Source organism: Elgaria multicarinata, chromosome 18 (assembly GCF_023053635.1).
Source record: "Elgaria multicarinata webbii isolate HBS135686 ecotype San Diego chromosome 18, rElgMul1.1.pri, whole genome shotgun sequence".
Lineage (NCBI taxonomy): Eukaryota > Metazoa > Chordata > Lepidosauria > Squamata > Anguidae > Elgaria > Elgaria multicarinata.
In genome coordinates this window covers 18,026,873-18,050,251 of record NC_086188.1, presented here as the reverse complement: position 1 = coordinate 18,050,251, position 23,379 = coordinate 18,026,873, and the positions used below count along the sequence as shown (strand labels likewise).

The window sequence follows — 23,379 nt, the reverse complement described above, 5'->3', positions numbered from 1 at the left end:
GGTGCCACAGATCAAAACGCAAGTCCCCGATTCTCCCTGGGAGCGTTTCCCACACTCCCAGTCGTGCTACGACCCCGGAAGGAAACCCAGCTGAGAGGAAAGCAGCCGAAGGGAAGGGGAGATGAACGGGTGCAGCCACCCGGCCTCCTTTCCACCCACCGACGCTCCCCAACAAACGCCCCCGTCTGTCCCTGCGTTACCTTGGCAAATGCAGGACTGGGAACATGCTTGCGCCAAGGTCAGATTTAGAGCTCTGCCCACCGGGAGCCCAGAGTGGTGTCGTGGGCCCAGCCCTGCCTGCAGTGGGATCGAGCAGATCCGGCTGAGCAGGGGCTTGAACCCATGAAGCCGACTGCGGCTGTCGCTCGAGGCGCTGCAGCTCAGTGGCAGAGCTCCAGCTTCACATGCAGAAGGGTCCCGGTTTAATTTATTTCTTTATTTATTACATCTTTATACGGCCCAATAGCCGAAGCTCTCTGGGCGGTTCACAAAAGTTAAAACCATAATAAAACAACCAACAGGTTAAAAGCACGAATACAAAATACAGTATAAAAACCACGCAGCAAAATTGATATAAGATTAAAATACAGAGTTAGAACAGTAAAATTTAAATTTAAGTTAAAATTAAGTGTTAAAATACTGAGAGAATAAAAAGGTCTTCAGCTGGCGACGAAAGGAGTACAGTGTAGGCGCCAGGCGGACCTCTCTGGGGAGCTCGTTCCACAACCGGGGTGCCACAGCGGAGAAAGCCCTGCTCCTAGTAGCCACCTGCCTCACTTCCTTTGGCACGGGCTCACGGAAAAGGGCCCCTGCAGATGATCTTAAGGTCCGGGCAGGTACATATGGGAGGAGGCGTTCTTTCAAATAACCTGGCCCCAAACTGTTTAGGGCTTTAAATGTCAATACCAGCACTTTGAATCAGGCCTGGACCTGGACTGGCAGCCAATGAAGTTGTAAAAGGACTGGCGTAATGTGATCTTGCCGGCCAGTTCCCCGGCTCCTCCAGGTAGGGTTAGAACAATTCCTACCTGAAACCCCAGAGAGCTGCTGCTAGTCAGTGTTGACAACAGTGGGTTAGATGGACCACGGGCTTGACTCCGTGTAAGGCTATGTTCCTACTGGGTCATTCTCTCAGCCACAACATCTCACACAGAATTTAATTTTAATTTAAAAATAAAGGCAAAGAGCCTAGCAATCTCAAACAAGCCTGCTACTTGTCAAGCAATTGGCCAGGATGCCGTCCGCAAGTTTAAAAAATGAATAAAATAAAAGCTGAACATTCAGGCAAGGGAGTCAGAATGTCCCTGAGAAGGCTTCCTTCAGGAGGTCTTTCCCTGGTTCTATATCCCTGATTCAAGCCTGGGTTTTCAGAGGGAAAGCCAAGCCAAGAGCGGAGGGGATACAGCAGGGATGGGGTATCCCATGGCCCTCCAGATGCCCGGGGACTACAACTCCCATCTTCCCGGCCATTACTCATGTTGGCTGGGACCCACTTGAAGTACTATTAGAAGAAAGCGGAGCATGTGAGTTTGCTGGGCTGGTCCTGTGCCAATTTGCCCAGCCCTACCTTGAGGGGATTGCTTACGCCTCCAGTCTCGAGGGTTGTTTTGAAAAAGAAAAAGAAAAAAGAGATGACAACAGAATCCGAACAATGTGAGATGTGTTTATCTAATGTTCCAGTTGCGATTCACAGAGTCTTTGTAAGGCACCCTGGAAATGCTGGTCCTTATTTATCCTCTCCCTAAAAGAATCGACTCAGAGATGGCGGAGGGTGAAAGCATAAGAGGAGTCCATCTAGTCCAGCACTCTGTTCACACAGCGGCCCACCAGCTGTTGACCGGGGACCCACAAGCAGGAGACCACTGCAACAGCACCCATGTTCCCCAGCAACTGCTGTACATATGCATATGATACTGGAAGTGGCACATAGCCATCAGGACGAGAAGCCATGGAGAGCCTTCGCCTCCAGGAATTTATCCAAGCCCCCCTTTAAAGCCATCCCAATTGGTGCCCATCGCTACATTTTGTGGCAGCGAAGTCTATAGTTTAACTATGTGCTGTGTGAAGAAGTTTTTCAGTTATGCTATAATTGTTCTTGTGCTCGGGGGTGGGTGGGTGGGGGTCCAGACCGCTCAAAGGGTCTTCTGTGCAGAGCGTTTTCGCAGTCTGGCCCACTTTATTGGGATATGCTTGAATGTGCTGAAACATGCCAATACTGTATTTCTTCGATTCTAAGACACACTTTTCCCCCCATATAAACATCTCTAAAAATGGGGTGCGTCTTAGAATCACAGGACACGTGCTGCGGGCCGGGAAGGCGCATGGCCCAATTGAGCCTAGCACCCCCATGCGGCTCTGGGCACGCCTCGTGGGCCGCACCCATAAGACGCGCAGCTCACCTTGCCCGAGCACGCCCCCCAAGAGGCCGCAAGTGCTGGCTGGGCCCCGCCCGCCACAGTGGGAAGATATTCCACTGGCCTAGCGAGTGCACCCATGCGGCTCGGGCTGGTCATGCAATGCGGGCCGGGAAGGTGCGCGGCCCGACTGGGCCCACGAGCGCCTCCGCACATGCCTTGTTGCCCGCACCCAGAAGACGCGCAGCTCGACCGAGATCCCATGCGCACCGCTGCCGCTCTGGGCCTCTGGTAGGTCCCACCCACCGGGTGATGCTCGGTCCGGGCCCGCGCATGTGCTCCCCGGTCAGCCCCCGGCAGGCACCCTCTTCCCGGCTTTTTTTCTGTTGGTGGTACTGAAATTAGTGTGCGTCTTACTATCGACGGTGTCTTACAATCGAAGAAATACGGTAATTCTCTCTGTACAATAAGTGAAGGCTACTGGACTGAGAGGTGACAGGTCCGACCTAAACCTCGATTTCTAGAGCCCACCCCCAGCCCGAAAACCTTTCACCCTTCATTAATTTAACTTATTAAATTAATACATTACCCCACCCCACCCCACCGTTCCATAACTAACCAATCATCTTGTTGAGTAGAGCGCTGTTGCCTTTTCCAAAGAGCACGCACAGATCCAGGATTTTGGGAATGTCAAACAAGAAGTTATTGTAAAGGATCTCTCCGAAAACAGAGGGTGTGATGAAATGGTCCTATATGGGACAGAGAAAAGAGATAGAATGGTGTGTTTTTAATCAATAGCTAGCAAAATGCCCATTGTTATGACAACACGTGCGGAGGAATTGTGTATAGCACAAAGGCCCAGAGCGCGGTTATACAGCAGTACAAAAGGCCAAGCCAGCCTCTATATTCAGAAGGAAAAACTCAGTCCCTTAATTTAGAGCCAAACCTGGAGGACTCCAAAGTACTCAGCAAATTTCCCTGCCTTTGTATACTCTGTCTTGACCAACATAGATTTAGGGCTAAAGTCTCTACAGAGCAGTTTTTTTAAAAAACATATTCATATGCAATTAGAATTTACATGACACCACACAATTCCAAAGAACAGCTCACAGCATAACAAACAAAAATCAATAGAAACACTTTAAAATTCATCATCTAAAAACAGCAAAACCGAATCTTAAAGCCATGAAAAGAGCAAAATATGTAAGATCACATATAAGCAGCAGCCAATCCCTTGCTAGCTCCTGAAAGCTTGCTAAGGGCAGGACATCTTTATAGTTTCCCTAAAGACTGCAACAGAGCAGGCCTGAAGAGCTCCCCTAGGAGCTGAAGTTTCAGAATACTGGTACCACCACTGAAAAGGCCCTGCTCCTTGGATCCATCATTCTGACTCAGGGGTCCACAAAACTTAGCTGGCCTTGTTAGCTAGCTAAAACCTCAGGCTACCACCAACTCTGAGACTCCATGACTCAGAGGAAGTATACAGTTTCATTCCTGACATTGCGCTGAGCTTTTGAGGCCCCCAAACGGCAGCTCTCTGAGTTCCCAGGTGCCACTGAAGCCCAAATCAAGATCAAGGGCGTCTCTCACCAGATTTTTTCCCTCTCTTCCCTTCCTATTCCTTCTTCCTTGTGTGCTGTGTCTTTTTAGATTGTCAGCCTGTGGGCAGGGACTGTCTCATTTTACTGATTGAGAAGTAAACCTTCTTGGTTTACTGGAAACCTTTTTGGCTGGGGAACGGGATAAAAAAAGAACTGTCAATAAATAAATGAAAGGTCTTCTGCAAGCAGTAAGTTCAGACCTCTGCAAGTCCTCTGGCAGCCCACAGAGTGGGGAGGGAGAAGGGGAGAGAGACAGAAATGGGGCTGCCCTCAAAGCACTGGGGCAGTCTCATTTTAACTTGTAATTATGTTTGCCAGTTACCTGTTTGGACAATTATTATTATTATTATTATTATTATTATTATTATTTATATAAATAAATCAGTGTACATGGTGCTGTACAGAGTAAAACAATAAAATAGCAAAACCCTGCCGCATAGGCTTACATTCTAATAAAATCATAATAAAACAATAAGAAGGGGAAGAGAATGCACCAAACAGGCACAGGGGAGAGTAAAACTAACAGTATAAAAGTCAGAGCAAAATCAAGTTTTAAAAGCTTTAAAAAAAGAAAAGTTTTTAGCTGAGCTTTAAAAGCTGCAATTGAACTTTGTAGTTCGCAAACGTTTGCAACTGTTGAATTGTACAGATATTGATCATGAGATAAGGCTTTGTGCCGCGGAATGTGCTTAATAGAATTTTTAAAAGGGGGGGGGAAGGAAAAAAGAAACGGGGCTGCCCTGCCCCCACCCACGGCCACAGGCAGGTGGCCCCCAATAGGGGAGGGAAATCCCCCCACCCATGACATAAGATATTTGTGAGGACTAATGAAAGAAGAAAATGTTCCTTCCCACCGCAACGTTTTAAGGGCAGAATAGACTATATGCCTAAACAAATACATTACCATTTCCCAAAACCCGTGTGGATACATGAGGGCATACTATGCTTCTATTCATTAATGACCAGGGAACCATGTTTGAATGGGAGGGAGGGAGAATGCTAAAGTGGAACCTATGAAGGGAAAGCCATTAGGAAAGACAAACAGAAAGCCGCCATGCCCCCCCACCCCACCCCCCAGCCCAGCCCGCAAAAAATCTGGGTATGTTTTTCTCAAAAGCATGCAGAGTAAAGAAAGAAGTGGTATTTACTTTGGATTCCTTGTGAGTGGACATTCGGAGGAAGGTCAGGAAAACATTTCGATGAAGACGGTTCTGGAGGTCGTTCACCTCCCGGGGCAAGTGTGCCGCTGCGTCAAACTTGCGAGGGGCGTGGCGCAGGTACGAATCCAAGCATTTCTGGAGCGTCTCGTCGAAGATCACCTGCCACAGGGGGAAAAAAAGGCTTCATGGGAAAACCGAAGCCCAAAGGGACTGATAGAACTCTTTTCGGGGGAGAAATGAAAGGGAATGTTCCCTGTGGTCGTGTTCACTGTTATAGAGGTAAGAGCGTTGTTAACCCTATAGATAATGGACAATGGATGTCATCAGATGAGAGTTTTATCGCATGTCCGTTACGGCCCTCTCGCGGCTTTTTGCGGGTCTTTTTGATGACGCCGTCCGCCTCCCGTGCGTCTCCTGCTCCTTCTGGCTTTCTTCCCGTCACAAAATAAGACCCCGGTAATTCTGACTTATTTTTAGAAGCGAAACTTGCCGCGGTCTCCTGCTGTGTGCAGGAAAAGCAGCACAATAAAAACGCCCACTGAATGGGCCACGTGGTCTTTTGTTTACTTCCTTTTTCTTCTCAGTGAGAAAGAGTAAGTATTGTGTGACAAAAGTGGGTGGGGTGGGGTGGAGAAGTCATGGTAGAGAACCGTGATACCCCATGACCCCTGCCTGATGAAGCCCAATATTTCTACCAAGGCGGGTTTTTTAAAAAACTCGAATACCAGAGGAGTTACATATGATAGTATACGTCCCTGCAATGTATAGACATTTGTATCCCACCCTATATCACAAAGATCTCAGGGCTGCGTATATATGGGTGAAATGATGACAGGAGTATTAAAATGAGGATCAGTGAACACAAAAGCTATGTAAGGAAACAGAGGATGTATACCCCCTCTTGTTTAGCATTTGCTGGAATGTGGACACAATCTAAGGGAACAATGCTATGCATATTTAGACAAAAAAACATACTACAACTCCCAGCATTCCCCAGCCAGTATGTTGTAGAACTTTTTGTATTTATTTATTTATTGCATTTTTACACCACCCAACAGCCAAAGCTTTCTGGGTGGTTCACACAAATTAAAACCATTCAAAATATAAAACAAACACTATGAAAAAGTGATATAATTTTTGTGAACCGCCCGGAGAGCTTCGGCTATTGGGCGGTATAAAAATGCAATAAATAAAAATAAAATAATACAATATAAAATACAATATAAAAACACAACCAGGATAAAATCAGCAGCAGCAATGCAGAAATACAATTTTAAAATACAAATTTAAAACAGCCAAGTTAAAATTGAATTTAGAGACTGTTAAAATGCTGAGAGAATAAAAAGGTTTTCAGCTGGCGTCTGAAAGAATATAGTGTAGGTGCCAGGTGAACCTCTGTAGGGAGCTCATTCCACAGCCAGGGTGCCACAGCAGAGAAGGCCCTCCTCCTGGTAGCCACTTGCCTCACTTCCTTTGACAGGGGCTCACAGACAAGGACCCCTAAGGATGACCTTAGGGTCTGGGCAGGGGCATATGGGAGGAGGCGTTCCTTCAGATAGCCTGGCCCCAAGCCGTTTTGTAGAGTTGTAAAACATTTTTCCCCATCTAAAGATGCATAGGATTACACCATAAATTGGAAGTTCTGCTTTTTGCAATTTCATGGGAAATTGGTCAAGGGGCCAGTGTGGTACACCAGAACACAGGATAAGTATTGCATGTAATCGGACTGAGGCTGCTCATTGCAAGAAAAGATTCCATTGATCTCAGGAAAGAAACACACATTTGTAGTTTCTAAACCACACATTTATTGTGGGTGTAATTCTGAGACCACCCACTTTTCAGATGTTCTGTTACTTCCTTCTTAGCACTATTCCAGAGTTTAAAGAAATGCTTTATGAATGGGACAATCAACCAATTAAACAATTGTAATTGGATAATGGTTTGTCATTCAATTGACTGGTTAAGGCAATTGATTTGCCAATCAAAATCTTAAGCTATATATTGAAGGAGGCGTAAAACAACTTACAATCCAATTAGCTAAAGTCATTGCTTGAAGGGAATGCCATCTTACATACTTTTTAAATTCTCTATTGCACTAAGACTGCCGTATGAAAACAGTCTCAAGGAAACTAAGACGTGTCCTCTTAACGCTCAGACTCAGTGCTTTACATTTTAGTTTATTCAGAGCGCAATCCTGTGCATGTTTAGACAGAAATAAGTCCTACAGCACGCAGCATTCCCCAGGCAACATGGGACTTGCGTTACTACATTGTTTATCTCACCTTTACTCCAAGGAGTTGTGGGCGGCAAACATGATTCCTTTCCTCAGCCATTTTATCCTCGCAACAACCCTGAGAGGTGGGTTAGGCTGAGAAAGTTAGTCACTCAGTGGACTTCATGGACGGCTTTAAAAGGGGGTTGGATAAATTCCTGGTGGAAAAAGCTATCAATGCCTACTAGTCATGATGGCTATGTGCTACCTCCAGTATCAGAGGCAGTAAGCCTATATACACCAGTTGCTGGGGAACATGGGCGGGAGGCTGCTGTTGCACCGTGTCCTGCTTGTGGGTTCCTAGTCGACAGCTGGTTGGCCACTGTGTGAACAGAGTGCTGGACTAGATGGACCCCTGGTCTGATCCAGCAGGGCTCTTATTAAATAAAATAGAATCATAGAATAGCAGAGTTGGAAGGGGCCTACAAGGTCATCGAGTCCAACCCCCTGCTCAATGCAGGAATCCACCCTAAAGCATCCCTGACAGATGGCTGTCCAGCTGCCTCTCGAAGGCCTCTAGTGTGGGAGAGGCCACAACCTCCCTAGGTAACTGATTCCATTGTCATACTGCTCTAACAGTCAGGAAGTTTTTCCTGATGTCCAGCCGGAATCTGGCTTCCTTTAACTTGAGCCCGTTATTCCGTGTCCTGCACTCTGGGAGGATCGAGAAGAGATCCTGGCCCTCCTCTGTGTGACAACCTTTTAAGTATTTGAAGAGTGCTATCAAGTCTCCCCTCAATCTTCTCTTCTCCAGGCTAAACATGCCCTGTTCTTTCAGTCTCTCTTCATAGGGCTTTGTTTCCAGACCCCTGATCGTCCTGGTTGCTCTCCTCTGAAATAAAATAAATATTTATTTATTTTATTAAAATAAAACAAATAAATATCTGACTAGCCCCATCCTAGGTTTTGTTTCTTGGTCACCATAGAGTGTTGCAGAACGTTAGGAGTTGTCATTTCTATTGAGGCCTTAGCTAGACCTAAGGATTATCCCAGGCAAATGGAGGAATCGTCCCTGCCTGCTCCCTGGATCCCCTGTGTGTCATTTGGATGCACAGGGATGATCCCGGGACAATCCCGGGACATAGGCCTGGTCTAGCTATGGCCTGAGATACCTGGCCTGCAAAGTTGAGAAAGGCCACGAGCTCATACGAAAACACTTGCATGTACAAATATAATAATGCATCTAATAAATATATATATGAAAGCCAATGAGATACTTTTCCCTCCACCACAAACAAACACGCGCACACACACATTCCTTTACTATTTACAAAGCAATGATACCTGGCACCAGAATTTATCATGAGGCAAAGCCAGAAGCCAAGCCAGATCATCTGCAACGAACATGGCTCGCTCCAAGAACTCCTCCAGCAGCGCGGGATCTTTGGCTTTCGGTGGGGGCTTATACAGCACAAAAGAGCGCTCTGTTTTCTTCTTTGGATGCTGCGGAAAAACAAAATGCCACGGATGTCAACAGACCCAAGACGAAACAGTACTCCTTGGTGTTGCTGTTTGAGCTCTCCCCAAACCCCTTGACAGCCAGGGACATTTCTCATGTTTGTAGGAAACTTGGCCTGTGGTTAGCAGGAATCTTCATGTTTGCTCCCTCTGGTTTACTGGCAGCCGTTCCCTCCCCTTCCATCACAACAGCACTGCCGACCTGTGGTTTGGGGGAGAACCCTGCTTTTACAAGAACACTTTCAGAACCCTGCATGATTCACGGCATTCGCTCTAGCCCAGCTTCCATGAAGTGAAGCCGCTTCCTCCTGCCCCTGCCCCTGCCACGTTTCCAAAACAAAACAGTAGAAGCTGGAGAGCATCCTTTGGATGGGCTGAACATTTCTGTTCTGGGATCTTACACTGAACGCCATTGTGTGAAACCGGAAGGCCCCTCTTCTGTGACTGCGTACTGATGGGGGGGGGGGCATTTTAGGGCTGGCTGCAAGCGGGATCACAGATTCGACACTGCATGTAGGAGTACACATGTCTGTTTGTCCTGTCCTATGTGGTTTGGGGGTTTATTAATATTTTTAGTGTCTCGCTGAGGTTTCTGCTCAAACCGGTTTCGCAACTGCCTGAGCTACAGAGCTCACTGAGACAGGTTTGAGGAGCCCTTCCTGGTATCCCAGAGGGGAGAGGGGGGTGAAGTCAAGTGCCCATTTAAATCAATGGATCTTCAGTGCACGGTTAAAACAACTTCAATGGAGTTTAAGCATATTCTGGATTATGAACATGAACTGTTGGACTACAAGCCCCGGCCAGGGATGGCAGGGGTTGTTAGCCCAGCACACCTGAAGGGCACCACGTTGGGGGAGGCTGGTCTATACCTTTTGTTTTGGAAACATGGCGGGGGTGAGGCAAAGCTTATTACTGTAATCCCAAATGCCAATTCAAAGTCCTTGCACCAAAACATAGACACACAATTCAGAGATGCTGACGATGAGAGTCAAGGAGGCCAGAGAGGGAATTATGGGATATCAGTAGCAACACCAAAAAGAGCAAGGAGGCAAAGCATCGAGAAATGCAGTACTCTGCTCCCCTGCCCAGAACAAAGGAAGGAGTCAGGAGGGTACAATTTAGAAAGGCCGCAGGAAGGAGAGAAGAAGAGACCAAGAAGGGAGGACAAAATGGGCCTGTTCAGACAACACGCTAAGCCGCAGTTAGGCCGCTAACCCTTCTGCAGCAAATGGTTAGCGAGCGTGAATAAACCGTGGTTATGTAGCCACCATGGTTGGGAATGGTTTACATGACACCCCAAGTCATGATTCACACAACACGCTAAGCCATAATGTTTAGCTCAAAATGCTTAACCACTGTGGCTTAGCATGTCATCTGAACAGGGTCAGTGTATTAGTGGATGACCAACCTAGCTAAAGATACGGAAACCACCTTTTCTCTTCGGAATATAGGAAAACTGTGGAATGATCTTCCCGATAAGGCTCGCCTGGCGCCAACGTTGTTATCTTTTCAGCGCCAGGTCAGGACCTTTCTCTTCTCCCAGGCATTTTAACAGCATTTAATAACGTTAAGTTTGTTTTTAATGGACCCCAGAATTGTTGTTTTAAATGGATACTGTTGTTGTTTTTATACTGTTTTTATGTTTTTTAAAAATTTTGTATACTTTTAATGTTTACTATTTTTAATTGTTGTAAACCGCCCAGAGAGCTTCGGCTGGGGGGCGGTATATAAATGTAATAAAATAAAATAAAAAATAAAATAAAATGCAGGGCTAAATGCATTCTGCAATAGTGCCGAAAAGATGTTTAAATATCTTGCAGGTTGCAAGACTCAGCGTCCTAAGAATCTCACTCGGCCAGCGCTACCCCAAGCATGTTTACTTGGAAGTAAGTCTCACTATATTCAATTGGGATTTCCCCCTAATAAGCGTGTTTAGGAGTGCAGCCTTCATTTTTAAAAAGGTTTTAAGCCTTTGCGGCCACAAAGATACGCTCTTGTTCAAAGGTGTGTGGGCCAATGCCAGGTGAGATTGCAGAAGCCAGAGAGGCAGCTCAGCAAGATTTCCAGAGGGTGGGAATAGGGCTTTGGCGCCCTACGTGACACCTGGCTTCTCCCCATGATTAGCAGAAGCTGAATAAATCATGCAAAAGGGGAACAAATTGGAGAATAAATCATGCACATTTGAATGCTTTTCTTGTTGCAGGGGTGTGTGTTTTTAAGTGCAGAATACATATCACCCTGAGTACCAAGTGCTGGAATTAAGAGGGGAAACGTGGCCTGTTTTTGTGGTTGTAAGGATAAAAGGTTGTTGTGAAGATGAAATGGAGAGGAGAAGGATTATGTACACCACCCTGGGTTCCTTAGAGGAAAAAAGGCAGGATATAAATGCAATAATAAATTAAAAAAAAATATCCCAGGCTTCTTAACTACAGGAAGGACTCAGCTTACCAGTGCTGGTAAAGTTTTTGTCTTCCCAGTCAGTGAATCTTTCTCCGTAAACTGGAGCTCATCCAGAGGCAATGCTGGCATGCTGCTGTGTTAACCTGACCTTGCTTTTTTAAAAAAAAAAAAAACAGAGAGAGAAAGAGAGCATCAGGAACTGTTTCAAGAATCCACAGCAAACAAGACAGGTTGTTCCTGGTACAGCAGCCACACCTAGAGACATGACCTGTGTTTTTATATAAACGAATGCTATGCACAGCCCAAGTATGAGGGTCAAGGGGGGGATACCCAAAGCTTTGTTGCATGAAGCCCAGAGAGCAGCCTTCCCCAACGTGATGCCCTCCAGATGTTGCGGACTTCAACTTCCCTCAAGCCCAGCCAGCATGGCCAATGGCCAAGGAATCCTAGGAGTTGTAGTCCAAAACAGCTGGAGGGCTCCAGGTTGGGGAAGGCTGCCAGAAAGCAATGTCCTGGTTTAAAGAGATCAGTCGCCTTGTTTGTGAAAACGCACCAGAAGAATCCTAAGGCAGCCTCCCCTCGTGTGGCGCCTGTCAGATCTGTTGGATACAACTTCCATCATCCCCAGCCAGCAAGGGGAAGCCTGTCCCTAAAGAGTGCTGAACAGCATAAAAACCCCAATATTGATACACTCTGAGATTGACATTTAAAACAAATAAGCTTTGTGTTCCACAATTTACCTGCCTTTGGAAAAAGAACTTAAGAACTGCCCTGCGAAAATCCATTTTGAAGACTTGGGCGCCATTATGGGCTGCAAAGCGGGAGACTGGAAGAGAACGGCCTTGCTGGGTCAGACATCTGACCTAATGTTTGCAGATGCCCTTGGAAGAAGGTGGAAGGGTTTCCCCCTTTTGTTTGTTCACAACATCTGGTATTCAGAAGTACACCGCTTGCGTGCATTTAGCAATCAGGGTAAAGAGTTGTTGGGAAAACTCTTCCATAAGATAATGATGCTTTGTTACAGACAGAGCTGGCAGCAGAAGCACAATCCACCAGGAAGTTCTCCTGTGTAAACCTTGTCAAAATGACAAGCACTACCATTCCCTTGCAAAATTCCCTTTCAGTTCAGTTCTTGTGCAAGAGAATTTCCCGGTGGATGCAGCCACAGGTTAACAGGTGGCATTAGAAACTGCTGCATCAACCACCAGAATATCTTGGTCCAAGACTAACCACACCTGTGTCAAACTTGCTTGCTGTAGACAGCTGCTTCTATAGCAATCACCTCTTTCTCAAATGAATGATGAATGAATGAATACCAAGTATACTTAGAGTAGAGAGATAATCATCCACACATGTGTGTGATTTACAGACTGGATAATCATCGAAGCATCCATCCCTTAGGCAGCCTTTCCCAACCTGGCACCTTCACCATGGGTTGGACTACAACCCCCATCATTCCCAAACAGCCTGGCCATCGGGAGGTCTGCCAGGTTGGGAAAGGCTGCCCAAAAGCAGCTTGGACGACTGCATGCAGAGTAAAAGAAACGTTCTCTCGGCTCTTGCATTCCCCCCCCCCCATTTTTCAAACTGCGCTCCAGAGAGGACGCCAAGGCTCTTCAGAAGATTAGCAGAGGGTCCTCGAGAAGAATACGGTAACAGTAGGCATCCCACAAAGTGCAGCCACAGGAGAATGTTGGGCGTGTTCTTGGCGGGCTCGCTCTCGTCTTGGTTCTCACAGGGTTGTCAGGTCAGGTGTCAGCGGTGCTCTGTATGAGCTCCCCAGAACATGCTCCAAGATCCTCCTCATTGTGCAAGAGTTCTGCACAGGGCTGGTGTCTTGTTAGGCACCTGCCAAGGCCTACATCCCAGCAGTGCTTTCCTTTCCCACAAGAAGAAAAGAACTGTTTCTGTCTCCATTATCCTAGAATTTGAAGTTTGTACTTTTCTCACGGTGATGTCAGGTTTGCTCTGCTTTGAATCTCTCTACACCGGTTTGGATTTATCTTATAAAAAATGTGAGATACAATTTTTTTCCCACCTATATAAAAAGAAACCAACAAACTCAGGGTCACACCCTGAAATTGACTGGCAGTGTAGATGGAGAACAAAGCACTTTTTTCCCCACACGCTGCACAATTAACTCAAGGAATTCGCTGCCAACATTTGTGGAGATGGCCAGTCCTTTACATGGCTTTAAAAGGAAATCGGCCAATCCATGGAAAATAAGGCTATCAGTATTTTTCATTTCATTTTCATTTTATTATAATTCTATACTGCTCAATAGCTAATGCTCTCTCAGTAGGTACTAGTCTTAAGGTGTAATCCTATTATTATTATTATTATTATTATTATTATTATTATTATTAATTGCATTTATATACCACCCCATAGCTGAAGCTCTCTGGGCAGTTTACAAAAGTTTAAAACAGTACACATTAAAACAAATATACAAAGTTTAAAAACATAAAACACAGTATCCTTAAAAAACAGCTATTCTGGGGTCCGTTAAAAACAAAAACTCAGCATATGTTGTTAAATGCCTGGGCGAAGAGGAAGGTCTTAACCTGGCACCGAAAAGATAACAATGTTGGCGCCAGGTGAGCCTCGTTGGGGAGATCATTCCATAATTGGGGGGCCACCACTGAAAAGGCCCTCTCCCTTGTTGCCATCCTCCGAGCTTCCCTCCAGGGAGGCACTCGGAGGAGGACCTTAGATGTAGAGCGCAGTGAGTGGGTAGGTTCACGTCGGGAGAGGCGTTCCGTCAGGTATTGTGGTCCCAAGCCATGTAAGGCTTTATAGGTCAAAACCAGCACCTTGAATTGGGCTCGGAAACGTATAGGCAGCCAATGCATATCCTATGCATATTTAGACATAAATAAGTCCAACTTTTAGCGTTCCCCAGTCTGACTGGCTGCAGAAGATTGGGAGTTGTAGGGTTTTTTCTGTCCAAACATGCATACAACTGATCTTCAGGCAAGGCCTTGCTACCTGTGCCAAACGATGCAAGGGACCCATCTGACAGCGTGGCAATGGGCCTTCTCTGTGGTGGCACCCTCCCTCTTGAATGTTCTGCAATTCTTCAGGCACCAACAGTCATGTGCTTTTGACGCTTACTAGTAAAAATTTACTCATTAATCCTGTTTTTTTCCAAACATCTTATCTAAATGTCGTTATGCTTTGAAAGATGTATTTTTTTTAACATATCGTGAACTGCTTTGGGGTTTAAAAAATAGGAAGCAGTGTATCAATGCTCTAAAATAAGTAAATAAAAGAATTATGATGCAATGCCAGGCCCATCATTGTTACCGTATTTCTTCGATTGTAAGACATCATCGACTGTAAGACAAACACTAATTTCAGTACCACCAACAGGAAAAAAAACCACCCTAAGACACACCTGCGATTCTAAGACGCACCCCATTTTTAGAGATGTTTATATGGGGGGAAAATTGTGTCTTAGAATCGAAGAAATTGGTTAGGTTCCACCAGCTCCAGCCTCCATGGCCAATGGTCCATGATTACAGCATTGTAGCCCAGCAACATCTGGAGGGCCACAGTTTCCCCATGCCTCCTATAAACGTTTCCCTGGAAGCTAGACCCATTTAACTCATTGGGGTTTACATCTAAGTAGCCACATAGAATTGCACGTAAGCACATTTATGGAAGTGGACAGGACTATCAATGGGTCTCTACTAGGAAAGATAGATGGAACTTTCCTGTTCAGTGTACGTCTGAACACCAGCCTCTGAGGAGCAATGAGAGGAGAGGATGATGGCCTTGGAGTCTTGTTTGTGGGCTTTCAAGAGGCTGGACACCCTGGGAAGGAGAAGGCTAGACAAGGTGGACCCTTAGCCAGATCCAGCAATTCTGGATTCCAGCAAATAGAAACCAAAGGCACAGTTACAAGATGGGGGATACTTGGCTCAGCAATACTACAAACGAGAAGGATCTTGGAATTGTTGTAGATTGCAAGCTGAATATGAGTCAACAGTGCGATATGGCTGCAAGAAAGGCAAATGCTATTTTGGGCTGCATTAATAGAAGTATAGCTCCCAAATCACGTGAGGTACTGGTTCCTCTCTATTCGGCCCTGGTTAGGCCTCATCTAGAGTATTGCGTCCAGTTCTGGGCTCCACAATTCAAGAAGGACGCAGACAAGCTGGAGCGTGTTCAGAGGAGGGCAACCAAGATGATCAGGGGTCTGGAAACAAAGCCCTATGAAGAGAGACTGAAAGAGCTGGGCATGTTTAGCCTGGAGAAGAGAAGATCGAGGGGAGTCATGATAGCACTCTTCAAATACTTAAAAGGTTGTCACACAGAGAAGGGCCAGGATCTCTTCTCGATCCTCCCAGAGTGCAGGACACAGAATAACAGGCTCAAGTTAAAGGAAGCCAGATTCCAGCTGGACATCAGGAAAAACTTCCTGACTGTTAGAGCAGTGCGACAATGGAATCAGTTACCTAGGGAGGTGGTGGGCTCTCCCACACTACAGGCCTTCAAGAGGCAGCTGGACAAGCATCTGTCGGGGATGCTTTAGGGTGGATTCCTGCAATGAGCAGGGGGTTGGACTCGATGGCCTTGTAGGCCCCTTCCAACTCTGCTATTCTATGATTCTATGATTCTATTCTTATTTGCCATGGAAGTTAGGAATGAAGCATCCACATATAGGAGACAGTGTGCCTCTACAGCACCAGACTCTTGGGACAAACAATGATCTGCTTGTGGCCTTATGTAAAACATCTGGTTGGGAACACTGTAGGAAACAGGTAGCCTTCCCCAACCTGGTGCCCTCCAGATGGGTTGAACCACATCAGTCAGCATGGCCACCATTGCGGGAACTGTAGTCCAACAGATTTATTTATTAAAACATTTATATCCCGCCCTATATCACAAGGACCTCAGAGCGGTGTACAGACAAAATCATACATATAAAGCAGAACCATAAATATACAATTCGAAAACAAATTGGACGTGAAGCGCACCAGGCTGGACAAGGCTGGAGTAGATGGACCCTGGGTCTAATTTATCAGGTCTCTTTTTAGGGTCACACACTCAATCCTGTACAGTGCCACACTCTACCACTACCTCCCGTCCTCTGGAAACCACCTTTTCAGTTTTTAGAAATTTAGAGCTTCGGCTTTTAGGCGGTATAGAAATGTAATAAATAAATAATAAATAAAATTTTAATTCCTCTTATGGCAAATAGGTGGAAAAGATTGACAGCCGATACCGCATAAAACCAGGCCATCTCCCCCTCCTCCTCCCCCTCCCCCCCTTTATATAGCCTCCTGTTCGGGTAAGGGGATGAAGTCCGTGACCCATTGGCCATCCTACCCCACCCCAATTTTAACATGTAATTAATCCACCAATTACATTTATACCTAACGAAAAGCAAAAGGCAGTGTAAATGATGCCGCTCCCACACTTTAATTCACAGCAAACCTGCGAGGTAGGCTAGACTGAAAAAATGCCCTAGTGTCATGTCTGAACCCCGGGTCTCATCCTGGCATTTTAACCCAGGCGTCTCCAACCTGGTGCCCTCCAAAGGTGTTGGACTACAACTCCCACAATCCTCGGCCAGCATGGGCCATGTTCTAACCCAGGCCTCCCCAACCTGGAGCCCTCCAAAGGTGTTGGACTACAACTCCCACAATCCTCGGCCAGCATGGGCCATGCTCTAACCCAGGCCTCCCCAACCTCCAAATTGTGTTGGGACCCCAACTCCCATCATCATACTGTAGTCTAAGGATGATGGGAGTTGTAGTCCGAGAGCTGGGAAAAGTTCGCCCAGCCAACCAACCATCCCGAGCCACGACGTCACTGCCCCCCCACACCCTTAAACTGCCACGTCACCGACGTGACGTCACACAACACCCCACCTCGCTCCCCCTCCCCCTCGGTAATGCACCGCACATCCGGGTACCCTCGCGCCCTCCCGCTCCGTTCCTACCCCTTTTTCCCTCCGCTCAGAGCGCCCTCAAGGCATCCACTGACCCGCAGCCCGGCCTCCCTCCCACGATGCTTTTTCGTTTCTCTCTGACGGCACTGGAACGGAACGGAACGGCCCCCCCTCAGCCACCCCGGCAGCCTAGCACTTCCGGTGGCGAAGAAGCGCTTCCGGTTCGGAAAAGACAGCGCAGACAAGTCAAGGGGAGAATCGCCTCACTGCGCATGTCCAAGAGTTTTTGCCCATCCAGTGGAGGCTGGTGGCTCCGATTCCGGTGGGGCTCCGTTTCCAGCCAGGCCTCTCAAAGAGCTCTCCCAAGTGCTGATCCCAGGTTATGAGGGTTGGCTTCATCACCTTGGATAGCTCCTTCAAAGTCCTGGCTGGTGTCTGACTGAAACACAGTAGGGGGACTATACGAAGAAGAGGACAGGGCTGCTGTATCTTTAACAGTTGTGTAGAAAACGGAATTTCAGCAATGCATGCAGCCCTTGGTGAAATTCCCTCTTCAACACAACAGTTAAAGCTGCAGGAGCCCTGCCCTCCTTTGTGTCTGGTCATGCTAGTATAGCTCCTGCAGCTTTAACTGTTGTGATGAAGAGGAGATTTCACCAGGTGCTGCATGCGTAGCACCTGCTGAAATCCCCTTTTCTGTACAACTGTTAAAGATACAGGAGCCCTGTCCTCCTTTCCATATGGTCACCCTACCAGAATGGATTCGCAGCCCCACCAAAATCAGAGCCACCAGCCTCCACTTTTCCCACCTGATCCGTTGTCATTATTTAGGGCTGGGAAATGCTGGGAGTTGTAGGACTTTTTACTGTCTACACATGCACAGAATCGTAAATGAAAAAGGATCTTGTTCGCCCGCATAACATAGGATGAGGTACTCTGGATCAGACCAAGAGTCCAATCCAGCACTCTGTTCACAGGGGCCAACTGGTGCCTCTGGGAAGTCCTCAACAGCAACCTCTGTTCCATGTTCCCCAGCAACTGGTATTGGGAAATACACTGCCTCTGATACTGGAGGTAGCACATAGCTATCAGAACTATCTAATTATTTATTTCATTTCTTTACTGCCCAATAGCCAAAGCTCTCTGGGTGGTTCACAAAAATGACCAGTAGCCATGGGTAGCCTTCTCCTCCAGGAATTTAACCAACCTCCTTTTAAAGCCATCTGAATTGGTGGCTATCACTGCATCTTGTGGTAGCAAATTACATAGTTTAACTCTGCACTGTGTGAAGAAGTACTTGCTTCTCCACACAGCACATAACACACACCCTTTGAATGCACATAAACACTATGGAAAGTATGTCTCATCAAGACTAACTCACTGCACTCCTCCCAGATTTCATTATTCCAACATTTGCTATTATTGAAATCTTCTTTCACCTACATTAAATCAGAGGACTTGGAAATCTCTATAATATTAACATAATAAAGATGCATAATTAAAAATAACCCCAAAACTATTCCTGGTGGGGAGAATGTGGAAGGGGAGACATTTTTCTCCCTCTCTCAAAATACTAGAACCCAAAAGGGTCATCCTGTGAAGCTGATTGGCAAGAGATTCAGGACAAATAAAAGAAAGGACTTCTTCACACAGCACATAGTTGAACTATGGAATTCACTTCCACAAGATGTAGTGATGGCCATCAATTTGAATGGATTTAAAAGGGGGGTTGGAGAAATTCCTGGAGAAGGCTATCAATGGCTACTAGCCCTGATAGTTTTGTGCTACCTCCAGTATCTGAGGCAGTAAGCCTGTGTGCACCAGTTGCTGGGGAATATGGGTGCACCAGTTGCTAGGGAATATGAGTGGGAGGGTGCTGCGTTGCACCACGTTCCTGGCCGACAGCTGATTGGCCACTGGACCACCATGGTCCTTCTTATGTTCTTAAATAAATTCTCCAAGAATCAGGTAAAAGGCACTAAACACAAATCAAGAATGAGAAATCTACACAAGGAAGTTTTTCCACACTTTGCAGGTGACTCTCCCATTGTTTCAGTAGATTACTGGACAATACACAGTTGGCACTGTGAGACAAGGAATATGTTTGCCAATTATCTCAGTGTAATCACACAATAATCCCAGAGCAATCTCTCTTTTCGTAACTAGCTGTGACAACGAGGAAGCAGATAAAAAACAGGGTTGCCATAAGTGCAAAGTTTCCATGTCACTAAACTTGGTGTAGATCTTAAGCTACTTCGATTTGGGAAGGAAAAGAGATGCCCAACCCAAAAGTGGATAGAAATGTTTGATTCTTAGCCCTTTTGACAGAATCATGGGCAAATAAGCCTGCACAAGAATGGTCTATTCTGTTGGGCTTTTGGGCTTTCTCCACAAAGAAAAGTGGAGTGTTCTGTCTGCGTTTTCTTTTGCTACTATTGTAATTGCCTCCAGTGAATTCCTAGCCTCAGTGTTCCTGCATTCACCAAATCCTGCTATCTCGCCTACTTATGCTGTCTGTGGGCTAGTCCTGCGGCTCAGGGCCGACTCTATTGTTAGGCAGAGTGGGGCAGTTGCCTCAGGCAGCAGATGCTGGGAAATGGTAGCAGAGTTTTGGAGGAGAGAGGTTGCACATGCCACACAACCAGCCCTGCACTCCCTAAACTAGGCTTATCCCCTCAGGAGTAGGGGAGGGTGCTACTCCAACACCAGTGTGGAAAAAAAGATTCAATTTGCAGACCAGTTGGCTTTTGAACATGGAATGGGAGGAGGTGCCATCTTGTTCTTTGCCTCAGGCAATAAAATGTCTTGTGCCCACGCTGCTGTGGCCGTTTCCTGGCCTCCAGCTGTTGAAGTTTAGCTAGTAGGGTGACCTGTTAAACATGCAGCATGGCTTAGTTTCTTGAACAATCCACCTTGAGAACCCATAGTTTGTTGCTGGGTTGTTCAGGGTGGTTTATTTATTTATTTATTTATTTATTTCATTTTTATACCGCCCAATAGCCGAAGCTCTCTGGGCGGTTCACAAAAATTAAAACCATAATAAAACAACCAACAGGTTAAAAGCACAAATACAAAATACAGTATAAAAAGCACAACCAGGATAAAAACCACGCAGCAAAATTGATATAAAATTAAAATACAGAGTTAAAACAGTAAAATTTAAATTTAAGTTAAAATTAAGTGTTAAAATACTGACAGAATAAAAAGGTCTTCAGCTGGCGACGAAAGGAGTACAGCGTAGGCGGCAGGCGGACCTCTCTGGGGAGCTCATTCCACAACCGGGGTGCCACAGCGGAGAAAGCCCTCCTCCTAGTAGCCACCTGCCTCACTTCCTTTGGCTAACAAGTCATGGGTGGTTAACTGCATGGTTAATAAGCAACGCTGAGGAAAACACGCTGCATTCAGACAACACGATAACCCACCCTGCAGAAAACGTGCTGCATTCAGACAACACGATAACCCGTGGTTCAACAACAACCCACACTGGGTGGGTTAGTGTGTTGTGTGACCCATGAGTCATAGAAAGATGTATGGCTACACCTAATCTCCATCTAACCCTTTATACACCACACATCACAGCCCTAACTGGGTTAGTTTTTTTGCCCCCTTGATTTGGGCGGTATAAAAATGTAATAAATAAATAAATAAATAAATAAATAAATTGATATTCCCCCAAGTATGTTGATACTTTCCTTCTCTTTTCTTAGTAGCCCCATTTTGACTCCGGTCCGGTCGGCACTCACCACCTGAGTCCGTTGTTAGAGCGATGTGTTAATACATATGGGGAGACAGAGTGTATTTTTCTCATTTGTAGTTCACCGTTATTCAATATTTACTCATTAACATGCCAGCCTTTTCTCTCCGGAAGGAGATCACTGAGGATAGAGTAAACTCAGGAAAGGCTCTGTTGACTTGCTTTCCACTTCAAGGAACACCAGAGACTATTTAGAACGCTACAATCTGAATGTCACATCTTCTAAATCATTGATTATTATTTTTAAAAGAAAGCATTAATGATTGATGTTTAATTTCCTTTGGCAAACATCACATACACAAGTCCAAAATGAAGTCCAGTCCGTTTCTGACTGGACTGCTGTTGCCAGTGACATGGTTTATCATATGAGGTCGATCTAGTAAATTATGCAAAGTTTATAAACACCATGAAGGTCGTAAAAATGGAGTGAACGTTTGAGAACTGAAACATGAGTCCTTGCATCGCTTTTAAAAGTTTTTATTTCATGCGATTCCAAACAGGCCCTCTTCTGAAATCTATTAACATCAATATACAGGTCAAAGGCCAGGATCCAAAGATCTGCAGGGGCTCAGACACTGTTTCTTTTGTTCCTATTAAAGACCAGGAGGGGATCTACACAGCGTCCTGAAGGCGCTTGCGTGCGCTTCCAGTGCGCCCCGAAACTCCTTGTTTAGATCCTGTCTACCTGGCCAGAAGAGGTGGAGGAGGAGGAGGAGGAGGCCCTTCTTCTTGCTGTTATCACGTTCCCCCAGCCTGCTCCACCTCACGTTGCCAGCCCCTTGCTTGCCTAACTTCACCTCCTCCTCCCACTCGGCCATGCTGCCGATCTGGGTTTGGAGCGAGGGCCTCCTGGCCCGCCCGGCGAACTCCCCTCCCTCAGCCCCAACAGAGGCGGCTCCCAGGGAGCTGGGGTCTCGCCACTGCCACCGCCACGTGGTTTCAGGCGCTGCCAACTGCTACCCGCGCCGGGGGAAGTTCTCCCGGGCTGTCTGGGGCCTGGCAGATGGTGTCCCGAAGGTCGGAGAGCTCGGCGGAAGAAGCCACTGAGCCCGGAAACTTTTCACCCCATCCCCGCGAGGGGCGATGCGGGGCCACCGCCTCCTCCTCCGCCTCTTCTGGCCAGGATAGGGGAGGATCTACACAAGGAGTTTCGGGGCGCACTGGAGGTGCACGCAAGCGCCTTCAGGACACTGTGTAGATCCTCCCCTGGCGAAATAAAAATCTATGCCATATCCCAACATGCTGTAATGCAGGGATACAGAAACCCCAGCTAGCGGGCCTAGTTTGACCCACCACCTGTCTAATCCAATCCGTGGGGTCACCTTGCATTCCTCGAGGGGGTGGAGCTTGGCCTCCAAGCCCCGCCCCCTGGACGATTTCCTCCCCCCCCCCCCCGGAATCCCTGCTGCTGTCTCCAATCAGAGATCAGAAATAATAGTGGGATTCCTCCGTGCTTGTCTCCCTCTTCCCCTCCCAATTGGGCCCACCCACTGATTTGCCTCCCCCCAATGAACATTAGAGTAGGGTGACCATATGAAAAGGAGGAACGGGCTCCTGTATCTTTAACAGCTGTATAGAAAAGGGAATTTCAGCAGGTGTCATTGGTATGCAAGCAACAACTGGTGAAATTCCCTCTTCAACACAACACTTAAAGCTGCAGGAGCTCTGCCCTCTTTTGTATCTGGTCCAGAGGGCAAGGCAGCTTTAACTGTTGTGATGAAGAGGGAATTTCACCAGGTGCTGAAATTTGTTTTTCTATACAACTGTTAAAGATACAGGAGCCCTGTCCTCCTTTTCACATGGTCACCCTAGATTAAGAGACACCTACAGTTAAGAGTAACCCAGTCAAAGTTTAGTCATTGCTCAGAAAGAAAGTCTCTAGCTGTTAAATTTAACAAAATAACATTTAAAAGTGTCTGTACCCCTTTAGAAATGCAGATGCAAGCCAAAGTGATAATAATATGATAATATGCTAGTAATATATGGCCTTTAAACAAATCATGAAGGGATTAAGAGACACCTACAGCTAAAAGTAACCCAGTCAAAGTTTAGTTAAACCTTTCGTTAGATTTGATGTTTCTCAGTGAACTGTGTTCGCAGCTAACCAACTGGTAAATAAATAGATCTATCACCGGTGGTAAGCCTTAAAGAGGGTCTTCCGTGTGTGTTGAGAGTGTGAGTGTCAGGGTGGCCTTAGAGCCACAGGATTCAAAGCCCCTTTCATTCCCCACCAACACAGCCAAATAAAAGCCCTATGCTAGCCCTAGAGACAACATAACTAATTTCCCTCCCATTGGTGTCAATGGGAGTGAAACAAAAAACAAGGCCCCTCAATAACTACTACCCCTGTCCCAAACTTCCGTAGGATTGCAATGCCAGCCACTGAAAACTCTTTGGAATTGAGTGGAAGGACTGGAGTGCCCTTTATGCCCTCCATTTCTTTTGCAACTTCTGAATGTGCTCTTTTCTACCCTAGATTTC

General features: G+C 46.4%; 1 protein-coding gene across 2 annotated transcripts in view; it reads right to left on the bottom strand.

Annotated features, from left to right (window-relative positions):
* The window catches only part of ASCC2 (activating signal cointegrator 1 complex subunit 2), a 60,809-nt gene extending 43,479 nt beyond the window's left edge, over window positions 1–17,330 (bottom strand). The window contains exons 1-5 of one of the 2 annotated variants that reach the window (XM_063143798.1): window positions 17,240–17,330; window positions 11,294–11,397; window positions 8,672–8,830; window positions 5,104–5,274; window positions 2,974–3,103 (exon numbers count right to left, since the gene is read on the bottom strand). In XM_063143798.1, coding sequence (XP_062999868.1) covers window positions 2,974–3,103; window positions 5,104–5,274; window positions 8,672–8,830; window positions 11,294–11,374 — 541 coding nt within the window. In that variant the 5' untranslated portion in view covers window positions 11,375–11,397; window positions 17,240–17,330. Of the gene's footprint in view, window positions 1–2,973; window positions 3,104–5,103; window positions 5,275–8,671; window positions 8,831–11,293; window positions 11,398–17,195 lie in introns of both variants that reach the window. The other variant, XM_063143799.1, reaches the window with a different exon arrangement.
* Window positions 17,331–23,379: the final 6,049 nt, after the last annotated feature.